Source organism: Exophiala oligosperma, assembly GCF_000835515.1.
Source record: "Exophiala oligosperma strain CBS 72588 unplaced genomic scaffold supercont1.2, whole genome shotgun sequence".
Lineage (NCBI taxonomy): Eukaryota > Fungi > Ascomycota > Eurotiomycetes > Chaetothyriales > Herpotrichiellaceae > Exophiala > Exophiala oligosperma.
Window position 1 is genome coordinate 1,257,044 of NW_015622819.1, and position 16,088 is coordinate 1,273,131.

General features: G+C 50.8%; 4 protein-coding genes across 4 annotated transcripts; 1 reads left to right on the forward strand and 3 right to left on the reverse strand.

Annotated features, from left to right (window-relative positions):
- Positions 1-6,507: 6,507 nt before the first annotated feature.
- On the forward strand, positions 6,508-6,849 carry PV06_01921 (uncharacterized protein; the record flags this gene model as incomplete). The annotated part of the gene is made up of 1 exon (XM_016402557.1): positions 6,508-6,849. The coding sequence occupies one exon, from the start codon at positions 6,508-6,510 to the stop codon at positions 6,847-6,849; it is 342 nt and encodes a 113-aa protein (XP_016266454.1).
- A 41-nt stretch (positions 6,850-6,890) lies between these two features.
- On the reverse strand, positions 6,891-9,117 carry PV06_01922 (uncharacterized protein). The gene has a single exon (XM_016402558.1). The coding sequence runs from the start codon at positions 9,004-9,006 to the stop codon at positions 7,279-7,281; it is 1,728 nt and encodes a 575-aa protein (XP_016266455.1). The 5' UTR covers positions 9,007-9,117; the 3' UTR covers positions 6,891-7,278.
- Positions 9,118-9,247: 130 nt separating this feature from the next.
- Positions 9,248-10,988, reverse strand: PV06_01923 (uncharacterized protein). Its single transcript, XM_016402559.1, has 4 exons — positions 10,523-10,988; positions 9,987-10,454; positions 9,795-9,936; positions 9,248-9,739 (listed from the first exon to the last, which is right to left on the reverse strand). Exons 1-4 carry the CDS (start codon positions 10,942-10,944, stop codon positions 9,326-9,328), a joined length of 1,446 nt encoding a protein of 481 aa, XP_016266456.1. The 5' UTR covers positions 10,945-10,988; the 3' UTR covers positions 9,248-9,325.
- Positions 10,989-11,326: 338 nt separating this feature from the next.
- Positions 11,327-13,599, reverse strand: PV06_01924 (uncharacterized protein; the record flags this gene model as incomplete). The annotated part of the gene is made up of 2 exons (XM_016402560.1): positions 11,327-12,562; positions 12,658-13,599. 2 exons carry the CDS (start codon positions 13,597-13,599, stop codon positions 11,327-11,329), a joined length of 2,178 nt encoding a protein of 725 aa, XP_016266457.1.
- Positions 13,600-16,088: the final 2,489 nt, after the last annotated feature.

The following is a 16,088-nucleotide window of genomic DNA, read 5'->3' on the forward strand; positions in this document are numbered from 1 at the left end:
GCTCGATAGCCGAAATCCTCCGTTTAGCCAGGCGTTTGTGACCAAAGCCTAACGGCAACAGTATGCGAGAACCCTTCCTGGCACGCTATTGTAAATAGCCGAACAATATCTGATTTCTGGCGAGTTTCTCTCGTCGGCTCGAGGTCTTCTTAGTCTAGTCCAAAGAAGGATGTTAAATACTGGTGAGAACTGCCACTCACGCGATGTACAGGTCATGGATCCCGGACCGTACCCCATATTAGCCCACCGGAACACAAAGTCTCTGATCGCACTAACACCCCGCTCCGGGTAAATGAAGGCGGTGGTAGAGGAGGGAGATGCTCCACTCACTCTTACAGATTAGGATCCAGAGCAGCAATTTAAGCGAGGGGAAATTCACAGTTCAAAATCACGTCTGTCAGGAGAACATCATCCATCGAAAATTACCCTGTGGGCAAATGCGTACCTTGACCACTGTTCCTCCATCATGAGCCAGGAGCCTTCATTGGGGTCACAATTGAGAAAGCGAACGCGCAGGGCATGTGATAAGTGCAGCAGTTCGCGAGCAAGATGCGACGGCCAATGCCCCTGGTAACCGCTTCCCTGCCACCGGAGTGCCTCGCACTGTATGCTGATGGTCACGTAGTCGCCGGTGTCAAGAGTATGGACACGCATGCCACTACAATCGAGATTTGAGAAAGCGAGGTCGAAAACCTGGTGTTCGCCTGCCATCTACAGGCGACCAGGTTGACGATTCATATGCACCCAATGGAGAAGGTCTTTCCACTCACTCTGCTGCTGAGACCCCATCATTCCCAGGACGTCCAGATGAGCTAGGCGAGGTAGTTGATCACGAAGATGCTATTGTGCAACTTGACTCGCTTCGTTCAACGGACTACCCCGAACCACGTGGAAAGGACCAGGGTAGTTTGATCGCCCATGCTTCAGAATACCATGCTGTATCTCCTGACGCGCCATCTCGCGCTGTGGGACTTCTTGGTCAGCATATACACAGCCCTACACTTCCTCTTGCCGCTCGGCTTTTTGACTCTGGGCCTGGTGAAGACCATTTCAGCCAAACCCCACAAACACGTGTATCTGAAGGGCGACCAAGCACTTCTCACCACTCGGGGATTGAAGCGCGAGCTAATCGACCATACAGATGTCTAGAGCCGCTTCTTCCACTTCTCGAAGGCATAGTCAATGCCGATGAAGCTTGTGAATTGCTGGAATTCTACTTTGCTCAACCAGGAAGCTCTTTGTTCAAGTCGGCTTCGCCATACATATTGACCCATGTGCTCCGCAAAAAATCCTTGCTCCATCCAACAAAGCCGCGCCAGACTACGCCAGCACTCACATGTACAATGCTCTGGGTCAGCGCTCAAACAGCAGACATCCCACACCTTCTTCTCCCAGGTCAGCGAAATACCGTGTGTGAGGCGCTTAGAAAGCTGTGTATGCAGCTTGTGCAGACGAGAGATCGCGACTGCTGGGACCGTCACCCGGGAGGAAAGTTGGTGGAGAGATTTCCCTCTGTCCTGAAACCCACATATGCAAATGACAGAAACTCGACAATTATCGAGAATGGCCCTCCCGAAAATACAATTGATGACGTGCTCACTTTCATTTTGATTTGCATTGTCGTCTCTGGGAGTGATTTCAAGACAGATTGCCAGGTCTGGTGGAATAAGGCCGTGAGATTAATGTATATTATGGGATTAAATCGACAAGACATGAAATGCAGCAATTCCGATGCAAGCTGTCTCACATCTTCGTGCAAAGGCGGACAGTCCGACACTTCGAATGTTTCGTTGGAGTTGCTTGAATCGCAAGAAGAAAGTCGTCGAGTCTTTTGGCTACTATTCTGCCTCGATCGGCACCTGGCACTGTCGTACAACTCGACGATGTGCATAGGGGACGACGAGTGTCAGGTTTACACACCTTTATCAGAGGACGTGTGGAATACCTTGGAATGTGCACCCATGGAACTCTTGACAGCACGCACTTACGGGCCGCCAACAGCGATCACCGGCACTGGCCTCTTCGACTGGTTCTTGCCACTGATGACGATTCTGGGTGACGTGATCCAAGTCCACCACCGTAAGCTACACCCAAGATTTGGAACCCTTGATGATGGAGATGCGGTGTCTCTCATCGAAGCATCTCTGGACAACTGCGCGCGAAGCATCGGTGAGATTGAAAGCCGATTCGAGACTGGTGGTCTCGACGGAACTATTCCCGCCAGCGAGTTCCTCTCCCCAAGTTCGGGATACCAGGATACGCCCTACAGCCAGCCTTTTGATGCAACGGTATCGTACAGGCCACGAGGTCGGGCGCAGGCGCAGCTTGTGACCGTATATGGCACTTTCATTTTACATGTCCTCCACGTCCTTCTCCACGGCAAATGGGATGCCGTGTCCATGCTCGAGAATGATGATGGCTGGATCACGTCCGTTCAATTCATGAAATGTGCATCTCATGCCATATCTGCATCAGAGGCTGTTTCGCAGATCTTGCGTTGCGACCCAGAGCTGACATTCATGCCTTATTTGTTCGGCATCTACCTGCTACACGGAAGTTTTATTCTTTTGCTCTTCGCAGATCGCATGCCGCAGCTAGGGCCCAATAAGTCCGTCGAAACAGCTTGTGAGACAATTATTCGTGCACATGAAGTATGCGTGGTTACGCTGAGCACTGAGTTCCAGGTGAATAAAAGGACCACCCCCCTCCCCTTGAGCCTTCAACGACTAACAATTCGTGCTTCTAGAAACGCTTTCGCAAAGTCCTTCGATCAACGCTATATAGCGTAAGGAGTGCGGGAGCCACAAATGCGGAAGAGAGCAAAGCTCGTCGCAGGGCACTTTCTTTGTACCGCTGGAGTAAGGGCGCAAGGGGCTTAGCCTTGTAGGCTGTCAAATACGGGATAGACGTGTATCGTCAAATTGAACACATCCCCGGATGGAGGTGTTTTCTTTAATTTCTCCTTAGAATACCCGAAGTCGCTGATCTATGGCTGTCATTCGCATAAAAGCCGAAGGGAAATTTCCCGCTCCTCGGCAGGGCCTTTATTACTACTGGCAACCCGTGCACGGCAAAATCGGCCCAGGGCATTTAACCAGTGTCTTGGGATTCTGAAGATTATTGATCCTTGCCGGCAGATGGACACTTTTCCAGTTGGCCACCCTGCTCTTTCAATTTATCCGTATGTCAGCTAGAACGAAGGAAAGCCCCAAAACTTGCCTGTGGACAACATCTTCCCCCGCCTCTCGAATTCTGGGGCTCCGCACGGGGCTTCACACGAGGGAGTAAATCTACCGTCGGCTTTATCGAATCTGTTTCCAGACTTTGAACACGCCACAGGTATCTCTCGCAACAGGAGATGCAATGTCTTCGCTTCACGTGGCACGGGGACCCCTAGGCCAATTCCCGGTGGAGATCTTTATCTTAAAGTGTCCACGCTGCTCACTTCCTTCGGATACTGACTCTCCTCGATCAACCCATTGTCGCTACTAACCAAACTTTACTTCTGATTAACGGCTCTACCCTTGACCACCACTATGGAGAGTGAGAAGATTGTTCCTACCGGGCGAGAGCTCAGGAATCTGGAACTGGACAATGCGGATACAATCACCCTCATCCAACGAGCGCAGGAAAGCGATGCTGCCGACCGTAAGTTGACGCTCGCCCAGGCTGTGAAGAAATACAAAAAGGCCGTGTTCTGGAGTTGTCTCCTGTCCACCGCGTTGGTCATGGAAGGCTATGATGTTGTCATTGTTCGTATACATTCCACGATACAAACCTTTTGCTAGCAGAGACAAAAAAACAGCTGACACCATTTCTACGCACAGATCAACTCCTTTTTCGGTCAGTCGCAGTTCCAGCAGAGATTCGGCACAGTCAATCCTGCGACTGGTAAAAAAACAATCACTGCGGCATGGCAGTCTGGCCTTGCAAATTCCGCCTTGGTCGGCGAATTGGCCGGTCTCGTGGTCAACACTTTTGCCCAGGACCGGTTTGGTTGTCGGCCGACCTATCTGTTTTTCATGGCATGGCTGTGTTGTGCCATTTTCATATCTGTGTTCGCACCATCCTTGTCAGTTTTGGCTTTTGGCGAGGCAATGTGCGGGATCTCATGGGGTGTCTTTCAGGTAAGCAGGTGCCTATTTTAGACGGAAAGAAAGAAATTTGGGAACTTTCTCTTTGACACAAAATCAGACCTTGACCACTGCTTATGCATGTGAGATCGTTCCGACGGTGCTACGGTCTTATGTGACTGCCTACGTCTGTCTGTCATGGGGCTGCGGCATCCTCCTTTCATCTGGAGTTCTCCGGGCGGTGACTGGCCTCGAGGGAAACATTGGCTGGCGGTTGCCGTTTTGTCTCCAGTGGATTTGGCCTCTTCCACTATTTATCGGCGCCTTCTTCGCACCGGAATCTCCCTGGAACGCGGTGAGACGTGGCAAGTATGACCTTGCAAGAAAATCCCTTGTGCGGCTTCGCTCCGACAGTCCCGCGAAAGAACAGGAGGTGGACGCTACCCTGGCATACATCAGGCACACAACAGAGCTTGAGAAGGCAGACACCGAGAAGGCGAGCTTCTTTGAATGCTTCAAGGGTACTAACCTGCGTCGAACTGAAATTGTGAGCTCAAGCCCCCCACCGTTTTGTCCTGCTGAATAGTAGCGGCTGACAAGTTGAATCTCTTAGAACTGCGTGACTTGGATGTCACAAATCTGGGATGGAAACCCACTAACCAGCTATGCCGTTGTCTTTCTCGAAGCTGCAGGGTTTAATGAAATTCAAACCTTCGATATCAACATCTCGATCAGCGCGTGTTTTGTGATTGGTGTCCTCATTTGCTACGGCATTTTCCCTTTCTTTGGTAGGAAGACAATCTATCTCTCGGGTCTATCTGCGATGTTTTGTATTTTGGTTACGGTACGTTCCTCACGTCTTGTTATATACTGTTTGAAAATCCAGCAACGATCTTCAAATTTCGGACTAGAGACTGATGCCATTGGATTCTCACCAGATCGGCGGACTTGGATTCAACCACACCCACAGTTCCAAACTCGCGATAGGTATTTTGTTGGTGATATGTACTCTGGTCAACACCATTTGTATGGGACCGACGTGTTATCCCATCGTGGCAGAAACCCCCTCGGGACGTTTGAGATACAAAACCATCGCAATTGGAAGATTCGCCTACAACGTGGCAAGCGTGATCCAGAATACGATTACACCACGCATGCTATCTTCAACGTGTAAGTACCGCAATTAGGCTTCGTGTTTGTGGCTGTCTGCTGACAACTGGTGTACAGCCTGGAACTGGGGTGCCAAATCCGGTCTCTTCTATGCTGGAACCAACATGTGTTGTATCATCTGGTGTTATTTCCGTCTTCCAGAGACCAAGGACCGTTCATTTGGCGAGATTGATTTGCTCTTCGAAAACAAGGTATCTGCAAGGAAGTTCAAATTTACAAAGGTCGATCGTAAGTCGAATGCTGTTTTTCTGGGGCTTAGAACAGCTACTGACCGTTGGTTTGTCACTAGAATTCGCTCATGGTGCCATTTACGAGGCCAAGGCAGAAGAAGCTGGGAAGGAAACATCTATGCATGTGGATCAGGTCAACTAACACACCAATGGTTCAAGCTATGGATAATGTAACTGGTACTGTGATGAGAGCAAACCACCTTAATCGACTCTAGTCTAGTGACCTCTCAAGCCTGATATCATAGCATTAGCACAGGGATCAAAAACAATCTCCGGGATGGTATAAGTCTATCCTCGGGTGTTCAAGAGTTCCCTCGTGTTCTCGCTTGTTACGTTACAGTAAGGGATGACGGCAATAGTCTTACCGTTGACGATAAGGACGTAAGGATTCTAAAGTACGTACGTTACTCGGTTCTGTATACCTCCGTGCTTGACCGGTGAAAGCGTGGTGGAGGACGATCGGGTGGCCTGAATCCGTGGTGGTAGTACAGGGCCTGTTTTAGGGTCTTCCTACCTGATGCCTGTTCCAAGTTTATAAAGAACTCGATGGATCAAACGCCGTCTTCACATTTCTTCATGCTTTGTGCATGTCTTCAACGACCTCTGGACGGGACAGACGCCTACACAAGCCAAGAGTCCACCTCCTTGACATTACCTTGTTTCACTTGTAGCGTACAGCAAACGATTCGGCAGCATGGCGACGACAACCACGAGGGAAGAAACGCATACCATCCCAAATTTGTCATCACGCATCGACACCACTCTCCCCGTCACGACCGAAGAGAGCGTTTCCCGTTTGATGACCGCCACCCCTTGTGAGTACGCCGCGAACCTACCGGTGGCGGTGTACATACACACTCGTGGGCTGTCCGAAAAATCTCTGGGGGAAACTTTTGGATGCCCTCAATTCTGGTGTATCCAACGAACGCGAATTTCTGAAACTTGTGCCGGGGCAACGGATCTTCATCGGGTCTGACGGTGGTGATGGTGACCACCACGACGATGACCTACTAAATTTCATCGACGAACCCTTGATGAAATCTTACACCACCCACGTCGCCAAATTCGCCGTCCCAAAGACACCATTCTGGCCCAGGCACTACGTCGTCGTGGACGAGGCCGACTGGAGATCAAAGGGCGTCATCGTGGTGGCCCTGTTTGAGGTTCTGGGATACGACGAGGAAGCACCAGACGCAGACCCCATGGAAGTACACTTTTCCAAGAGAAAAAATTGGTCCGTCGACGCCGTCAGGTTCAAAAGCCCAAAGGACGCCGGTATGCTTCTTGCCGGTCTGAGTGTGGCGAACATTGAATGGGAGGAAATGAAACGTGAATCGAGAGCAGACGAACTAAATTGTGACGTTCAAGATCTTTGATCTACTTATACTCCGTGGCTAAAAATCAATCTTAATCATATCAACCTCTAAAAGTGAGAGTACTCAGACTCTTTGTTTGCCTGTCTAAAATTAAATCCATACATCAAGACCATCTGCATATGAATCATCAAAGTCCCAGAGTCAATGGACTTAAGAGAAAAAAGTCTTGTTTGTGCATGAGATAAGAAATGACCCCCTATCAAAAGCACCGGCTCTGTTCTTCTTTTCTTTTGGCTATCTACTGATATGATCTCTCCTCTTGCTCCAAGACCACACAAACCAAAGCAAGGGGAAAGAGCATGTTGCTGTAATGTTAACCATGCACGCCGTACCATGCCGATGCCATCAACTACTTAATATCTAGTAAGCCAGATGGGCTTGGCTCAAAAGCAAACCACCCGTCTACAAAACATCTCATCTAATCAATTCTCATGCTTTGCCATTAGAAGTCACTTGGGGAGCCTTGACTTCGCCTCTAACACCACCCTTGCCACCGACAGGTCGAGCAGTGATTGACACGGCTAGTTCACCATCAACGTCAACCATAACTTCAACTTTGGATCCTTTCTTCAGACCCTTGAATACGAACTCGGCCAGTGCCTTCTTGGGCTTCCAGACCTTCTCGCGGATCTCCTCAGGCTCATCATCCTCGTCCATATCAGAATCGTCATCGTCATCCTCGACATCCTTGGCACCGTTCGTCTCTGGTTTCGGTGGAGCTTCCGCCTGAGTGACTTTAATTTCTCGTTCTCCTTCAGAAATGCGGAGGAGCACATCACCCTCTAGACCCTCAATTACTTTCGTCCGTCTTGCAGGGACCGCTGTGTCTGGAGGGATGATGACCGAAAGCGAACTAGTCGGCTGTCCGGTAACTTGGTACCCGATAGCTGCCGTCAGGTGTGGTGTGACTGTCACCATTTCGTGGGTTGACTGATCGATATCTTCCTTGTCAAATTCTTGGATCAGAGACGCTTGTAGCGCGGCGCCTCTTGCCGAAAGTTCGGATGGGTTCAGCGCTGTTGCCGATGTTGCAGGGGCCAGAACCTGGGTGGTTTCAGGGAAGAAAGCTTCGATGTTCTTTGCGATCTTAGGGGTGTGGGATGTGCCTCCAGACAGCACGACCTCGTCAATGTCGAGCACGTCCAGGTCGGCTTTCTTGATGGCTTCCTCGATTAGTCGTGTAAAGCGACTGAATGTTTTCAACGCTAGAATCTCATAACGGCTTCGGTTCACAGTCGACCGGAAGTCGATGCCATCCGCGAGACTCTCGACGCTGAAAGTGGCGCTGGCGCTCTGACTCAGAGTCTTTTTCACGGCCTCGGACTCGAGCTTCATCTTGGCCAAACTTCTCTCGTTCTTACGGGGGTCTGACTTGTGTTTCTTTTCGAACTCCTTGGCAAAGTGGTCAACGAGGACCTGGTCGAGCTGCGAGCCACCCAATTCATAGTCGTGGGCAGTAGCCAAAATACTGTACATTCCACCTCTTGAAGCGATGACGGCGACATCGGATCGGTTGCCGCCGAAATCCGCAACGACAACAGTCTTGTCGGAGGCAGCATCAAAGGATCGGGAGTCGTAGGCTAGTAGGGCGGCGACTGGCTCGGGGATGAACTGAAGGATTTCAACATTAATGGCCGCGGCCGCTTTTGTCAATGCGGCCTTTTGTTCCTCGCTTGTGTCTGAGGGGACGGCTACGACAGCAGCATTGACAGTCTTTCCGGTGAAATCAGACGCAGAATTCTGTAGTCGCCGTAAATGCCTCGTCGAGACCTCAGCTACAGATAGAGTGCTTTGTTCACCATCTTCCTTCTCTTGCACGGAGAATGAGATTTGACCGTTCGATTCGATAGGGTGGGCTGAGGCATGGCAGGGTGTAGGGTCTATGGCCTTGTAATCCTTTCCGACAAAGTCTCTATAGTAGGCGATTGTGTTTTTGCTGTTTCGAACCAACTGCGATTTGGCCTGGGTACCGTGGAATTCTTCTCCACCAACGTAAGAGAGGATCGAGGGTATTTGTCGATCTCCTTCTTCATTGGCAATCACTTCGACTTTGCCTTCACCAGAGATGTGTGCTATTGAACTGTAGGAATTTCCGAAGGAGATACCAATAGCGTAATGCTCGGGGCTTGCGCCCGTGCCGTTGGTGTTATCGCTCATGGTCAGCGGGAGCGGCCTGAAATGCGATATTGTCAGGGAAGGAGATAAACACAGCGGGTGAGTTCGTCTTTTGGAGGGACTCCCAGAAACGATTGGAATGTGCAACGCTCTTCTTTCCAAATAAGTCAGAAAATCCGTCGAGGGAACTTTTTCATGTTTCTGCCACGAGAAATTTTTATTTGGGGAAAGTCGGCCGAGCTCAGCCTCGTCGGCGCCGAGCCGCAAATGTGGGTATTGAATTGCATTGTTATTTTTTTGGCTCTATGATATTGATCGACCCTCCTGTCTTGTCTGAGATCCTTACGTCTGCCGACAATGACTATGCTGACTCATTGCCTCTGGTGTTATCCTGATGTTCTTCATTTGTCCTATCAATCACCTTGTCTTCACGGCTCTTTCTCTCCGCAAACAGTGCGAGCAACCCTAGATCGTAAGTAGCCTTGAGAGATCCAGCAGCGACAAACGCCACCCAGAAGTGGTTCTTGGTGCCGAGAACGCCAGTGATGACAGGACCCAAGCTTTGAGCACAAGTCTTGACAACGTTGATCGTGCCCATAACAGCCGTCCGCTCATGGGGCAGTACTATGGCCGCGAGAAAAGCCGAACGAGGAGCCACATCCATGACTTGCGTGCAAGAGCGACCTATGAGGAACACAAGTGCACCAGAGAGTGTGGGAGGGATTGGTATGAGGGCCAAACATATGGCCGAGGGAAGATGCGTGAATACCATCGTCTATACACAGAATCAGTACCGCCCTGAAGCGCAAATTATATGAACCCGTCCGTACCTTGACATTCCCAATTCGCTTCGATATTGATGATGCGACTAGCATCGACAGAGCCGAGATCACTCCTGTCACCGAGAAAATTGAGCCCAGCTGGCCTTCCGACAGATTAAATCTGCGCTTGAAGTAGAAGGTGACCCAAGAGCTAAAGTTGATCAGTTGGAGCAGAACTCTAGTGGTGAGAGAACAACTTACACAGGTGCCAGGCCTGAGGCAAAATTATCAAAAGCAAAGAGAATGCACAACTGTACCAGCACGACCTTACTTTCTTTGCTGATGTTCGGTAGAAGACTCCAGCGTCGTTGCTTCTTGTTGTCTTCTCGCGTCCCGTTTTCGCCGAGCAAGGGGGAGGTCTCGCTGGGGTTCGCAGCTTTTGGATGAGCATTCACTTCGCATTCCTTGCTCAACAGGAGCGCTAGACAAAGCTTGACTAGTCCGATGATCGTATACATAAAGTATATGACCCTATATGCTTGAATCGAACTGAAGTGCTTCTCGTCTCGCAAGAGAGTGATGATCCATCCGCAGCTGATGAACCCCAAAGCTGTACCAGCTGTTCCTATGAGAGAATACCAAGCATAGATGTCGCTCCGGTCCGCGCTGGCCGTGAGGTGAGCAAGCGTTGACTCTTCGATCGCCCGAAATGGTCCGATTTCATTCCCACTGCATGACCGATTAATAAAGTCGTGTGGCCCCAGAGGAGGGGCTGTCTCGATCACAGATAGACATACCTAGGACTGATAACACCAACAATGGCACCGGCAAGCAGTACCCAATAGTTCCCACTGAGACCAAAGACGACACCCGCTACACTCATCAATGCAGCTCCGAGCACAAGAATCCAACGACGACCGAGTTGATCGGCCACGAGGGTCAACAGGAAGCTGATAAAGACATCGCCGATCAAGGTCAACGTCATGAACAATCCTATCCTGGCATCTGCGATTCCCAGATCCGAGAGATACGAGGCCAGAATCAATGTCGAGCCACCATAGGCAAAGAGTCGAACAAAACGTTGTAGGATGAGGATCTTTGTGTCTGTAGAGGCACGGAACAAGGTAATGAGACCGAGTTCATTGAGTATTACTTGCAACGGGTGCAGAACCCTCGAAGCAGTACCGCTATCACTGTTTTGTTCTTGTTCGTTCGTCATGATGATATTTTATTTCTTCGATCTTGCTTCGTCGTCGGTTTGTGAGCAGCAGATCTAGACGGGAGTATTTGTAGGCACCAGGAAACAGTTCAATTCTTTGCTCAGTCAGCGATTGAGATCTCGCCCTTTCTAGCCTTTTTGGGAAATCGAGGGCGAGCAAAAATCACCTCAAACAAGTGCCCCGTCGTAACCTGTGATGCAAAGATAAACGAACAGTCCCGCCCTCTGCTCGACAATGACTGAGGTTGGGCGGATTTAATACTCTCAATGACATGATAGCATGAGTCCACGCAGATGTAGACTTATGCATATCGAGGTAAAAGCAGGCAAAGTTACAATCAGAGACCCTTTACAGGCCTTGGCTCGTTGAGGAGCTAACAAGTTACATATTCCACTGGTTCCTCCCGCCGCCGCCTTGAAAAAATTGAACATCGTACGGTCCCGTAAATGCAAACGCAGGATCAAGAAAGCCGGCAAAATCGTTGCGGATCTGCGAATCGAACAATGTGCAGTCCCCACCTCGGATCAACGACGGTTCATCTAGAATGTTGTTGAAGCAGTCGAAGTTGTGGTTGTTGTCGTCGTCATTGTTGCTGGGACGCTCCCCGTAGTCCTGCTCACCAGTTCCCATCCCTTCGATAACGCCGCTTTCACTGTTCAGTGAACCCTGCTGTTTGGCCTCAGCCTTGCGCCGACGCGCCGTCATGATTTTGGCCTGTAGGTCCTCGAGACCCTTGAGTCGGTCCCAGGCTCGCAGAACCGACCCGGACCGAACACTGAGTTTCCTCATCAGTACCGAAGCCACGTGGAACGTTTCTCTGATGTCGGTCCAGTATTCTGTGCCTGTGGCATCGTCGCTGTGCACCAAAATCAGCAGGAGGTTCCCCAGGCTCGAGACGATGAAATGCTTGAAGAAGGCTGCATGGGTACCGAGGAGGTCTGTGGCCTCGTCGAGCTCGGAGAATGCGCGAATAGAGTCCCTAGCGATATTGAGCGCGGTGGATGTGTGCGCTAGGTTCCCCTGGATCCGTGAGGCTGATTGCAGAAGTGGTCGGTAGATGACGTTGCGGAGTTGGTTGGCGCGCGCGAAGAGGACGACAGAGAGGTAAAATTGACGCGCCGTATCCCTAGCAGCGGTACCATCCATCGCGGGGTATATTGGTACGCTCTTCGATCCGCTGTGGTGTTGGTAGCTGAGTGAGGCTGGGATCTGCTTCTGCCACTGCAGAACTTGGTAGTCGAGGTAATCAATCTCTTCGCGAACGGCATCAGGTTCTTTGGCCGTAAAGTCGTTGCCCATCTGCCAGGCCTTGCCCGAGAGTTTGGCAAATGGGACCATGCTCCGTAGATACGCGTGATCGAAGTCAATGGACAGCAAAGTCGGGTCGACCAGGGAATCCTGGATGACAAAGGGCACTCCTAACCCGAGACTGGACCGACGGTCCAGGGTGAAGACTGACCAAAAGACTCTCAAGGCCTGTTTCTGTGCCGCAGCCTCTGGAAAATGCTTGGCCAGCATGTCTCGGCGGTGGAGGCCCATTTCCAGACACCGTCGCGACGCCAGACAGGAGTACCGACTCGCCTTGACCTCGTCGTCGAGGTTGTAGTAGAACAAAACCTATGGTATATCTGCTGATTAGCCCCAGTCAATTCGTCTGTTCTGGCGAATGAACCCCTCATTGCTGTGAGCGGCAAATGGAACTCTCGACTTACGATGCAAACGAGAAGTTGGACTCCGCCTAGACGCTCTAGGTTCATCATCGAGTCATCAGATGAGTCGAGAACGCTTTGCACTAGCTCGGTAGCAACATCCATCCCCGCCACGCCTAGCACATTGATCATTCCCACCGCCACCTGGATCTTGATGATCTGGATGTCAATACTCAGCATAAGGTCGATGAGGCTACCTAATCCCCCTTGGTGTCGCTGGTTTCGGTTAGCATCCCACGCATCAAAGAGATATTGAACCTTAGGCGCGAGGCGAGCCTCATCTGTAACGGGATACATTGCCCCTACTGTATTGTGGTACTTTTCGATGTAGCTCAGTGCCACGGTGCGGTCGATCGTCCATAAACGATCCCGTGTAAAAAGCCTTCGTAGGCGTGGACCCGTCGGGCCCGTGTCAAAGGAGAAGAACTTGGCCACAGGGGCCGCGCTCTTGTGGATCGAGCAGCCTACTCCCATTTGAGTGAGGCTCTCGTTCGCAACCTCAAAGGTGAACTCGGAGCTGGTCGGCCCGTGATATTCTGGCGAAATGGCCTCTGGTTCGTCATTGGCGTCTGGTGGCACTGACTCGTCTCTTATCGCTTGTGGGCTCTTCCATAATGGTGGAGGAGGAGGTGGTGGTGGTGCGTCGGTCGGCAAATCACATAGATTGGCCTGGTCATCAGTCGCCTGCATGCTGGCAGTCGCAAGCCCCGGCCAGAACGGCGCATGAGAAACATCGAGGGACGAAGGAGACAGGCCGGCCAGTTTATCCTGAAGGCTGTCAACCTTCTCCATTAACGCATGAATCTGCATCGTCATTCGACGCAGGTCTCCTTCCTCTTCTTCAGGCTCGCGTCGTGCAGGGGGGGGTGACGAGGGTGGCGGTGCAGCTGATACGCTAACGGTGCGCATCCTCGCCGAGGGTCTGTTGTAACTGCACAGCATCATACTGTTCACACATCGTGAACAAGGCTTTTCCCCATCACACTTGACCTTGCGCCGTTTGCATTCGTTACTAGGCAACAGAAAGGGTTTAACACGGCTGCATTGACAGAGAAATATGGGCAGGCTCACCAAGCACTAGAGACATAACGAGGTCGCTTGCTCTTAGGGCTTTCTTTCACATTGTCGTCCGCAAGTCTCCTCTGAATGGATGTGTTACCTTGTTCGATATCTGTATGAGGCGTCATCGTCGCTAAGGCTATGAAAATGAAGACTGGGATGGCAGCAATTACAAGGTTGGGGAAAAAGCCGGGAAGATGATGAGATCAGATAATGATATGCACGTAATTAAACCCCATCTGACTGAACACTTACAAGCTTACAGGATATTGAGCGAGACTCACAAGACCTCGTGAAAATCCGGGGAACAAAGCAGTGATTCCGGGACACCCAATAAACCCGGACCCTCCGGGTGCAGAGAGTTATACTCCTCCTGGTGCAGCTAATTGTGGGGAAACCGCCTGGTCGGACTACGTTGCCAATATCAAGATTCATGTTGGTTCTTGATTGATCAAGCAAAAATATTTCGTTACGAGACGAGCACCAATGACTATGTTTAGTTGTATTTAAGTACGTTAAAACTTCCTCCAGCAGCACATTGTGCTCCGTCAGCCCAGCCTACCAGTTTATGCTCATCATGTATCATCAAATGAGGTAAGTTCAGACTACAAGCCTCGAGCCTGAATGGCAGAGGGCCAATATTTAGCCACCTTACGCGACATCCCATCCCAGTTATGCAATTCATGCATCTGTCTTTTGCTTCAAGGAGTCCTCCAACACCGGCAGATCGTGAGGAACAAAACGAACAAGGTATCCCTTCGGTTGCGTGGTCAAGGAAGCTGGGTTGGCAACGCCTTCGATTGGTCGAGTCTCGATAAAGCCATCGGGGACAATGTTGAAACTGTTCAAGACTCTCAGAAAGAGAATGTACAGCTCCCGGTAGGCCAGCTGCATGCCGATACACATTCTGCCTCCGGTGCCGAACGTGAAGATTGGTGCGTCTGGTCGTTCAAGCCACCGCTCAGGACGGAAGACCTCTGGGTCTTCCCAGAGGTCCGGATCTGTAAGGAGAAAAGTTGTCAGTAGGCGAGAAACATGGCAGACTGTGTCGAAAAATCTTACCCATGTTGCAGGCCCACACGTTCAAGAAAATCACCGTACCCTTTGGGATGACTTTGTTCTCGTAGACAAAGTCTTGGATAGTACAGCGGGGTAGTGATAGCCTTGTCACCGAGTAGTATCTAGAAGTGCATGGATGTCAAAATTAGCAAAAAGATAAAGAACCTCCCGTGGGACGGTAAGATAAAGCAGAGAGGCCTTACCTCAGAATCTCTTTGATGACTGCCACAAGGTAAGAACAGCTTTGGTCGTCGGACGCGTCACATAGTGGATTGTTAGCAGGGTATGTCTCTCTAATGGCCGCGAGCGCTTTTTTCTGAATATCCTGGCGTTCGGCCAAGATACCTATGCCCCAAGCCACGGCCGAGTTCATGGTGTCCAGGCCAGCGGCCAAGAGCGTCAAGTTGAGAGAGCTCAACTCCAAGTTATTGAGCTTGGCCTCCTCATCGACCAGCACATTGGCCCGTATGCAAGACTTGTGAATACCTTTCGCGATACGCTCGTCCAGATCCCCGTCCAGAAATTGCATGTACTTGTCCCGGCGAGTCTTCATGTCCTTCGCTTGGGCCGACTGCGTGTTCCAGGGATTCAGACGAAGGAGCGGGATATAGTCTTGCAAGTTGCCCGTGGTGCTGCGAAAGTTGCTGATGGTGTCCTCGACTTTGACTATTTCTCGGAAGAGTTCGTTCTGCGACTCCATCCGAGCTCCCCAGTGCAGAGTCAGGCCAATACTCATGTTCATTCGCAGAAACAACGGCATCGGATCGATGCCCGTCTTTCCAGAATGCCCCACATGAAGAGCCTCCGAGAGAAAGACTCGCGTTTCCCGATCGAGGTGAGGAACATAGCTTGCCACAGCAGGTCTATTGACCGCCGTTGCCACTGCTTTCCTTCGCCGCTTCAGTGACTCAGACCATGGACTCGTCCCCAGCGTTGTTCCCGCGGTGTCCGAAATGATCTTTCGGGTCGGATGTTAGCACAGAGGGAACAATAAGCTGGTTTGCCCACGTACTTTGTGGAAAGTATAAAACTCTGGCCTCGAACTCGTTGCGTGCGAGTGCTGGTTGAATATCGCCTTTGCTGCTGCTGCTGAGTTGACCACGAGAACAGGGATGTTGCCCAGCTGAATTTGATATACGGGCCCATACTTCTTCGACCAATGGCGATATTGTTCGGGAGCGTCATGTCGTCGAATTTGCCACAAGTTGCCCACGATTGGTTTCCCTGGAGGACCACAAAATCCAGGCACTCGCGCCCACCAACGTACCAATTCATAGGTGGAAAAGGCGACGACGCTCAGGGCAAGGATGGCTAGA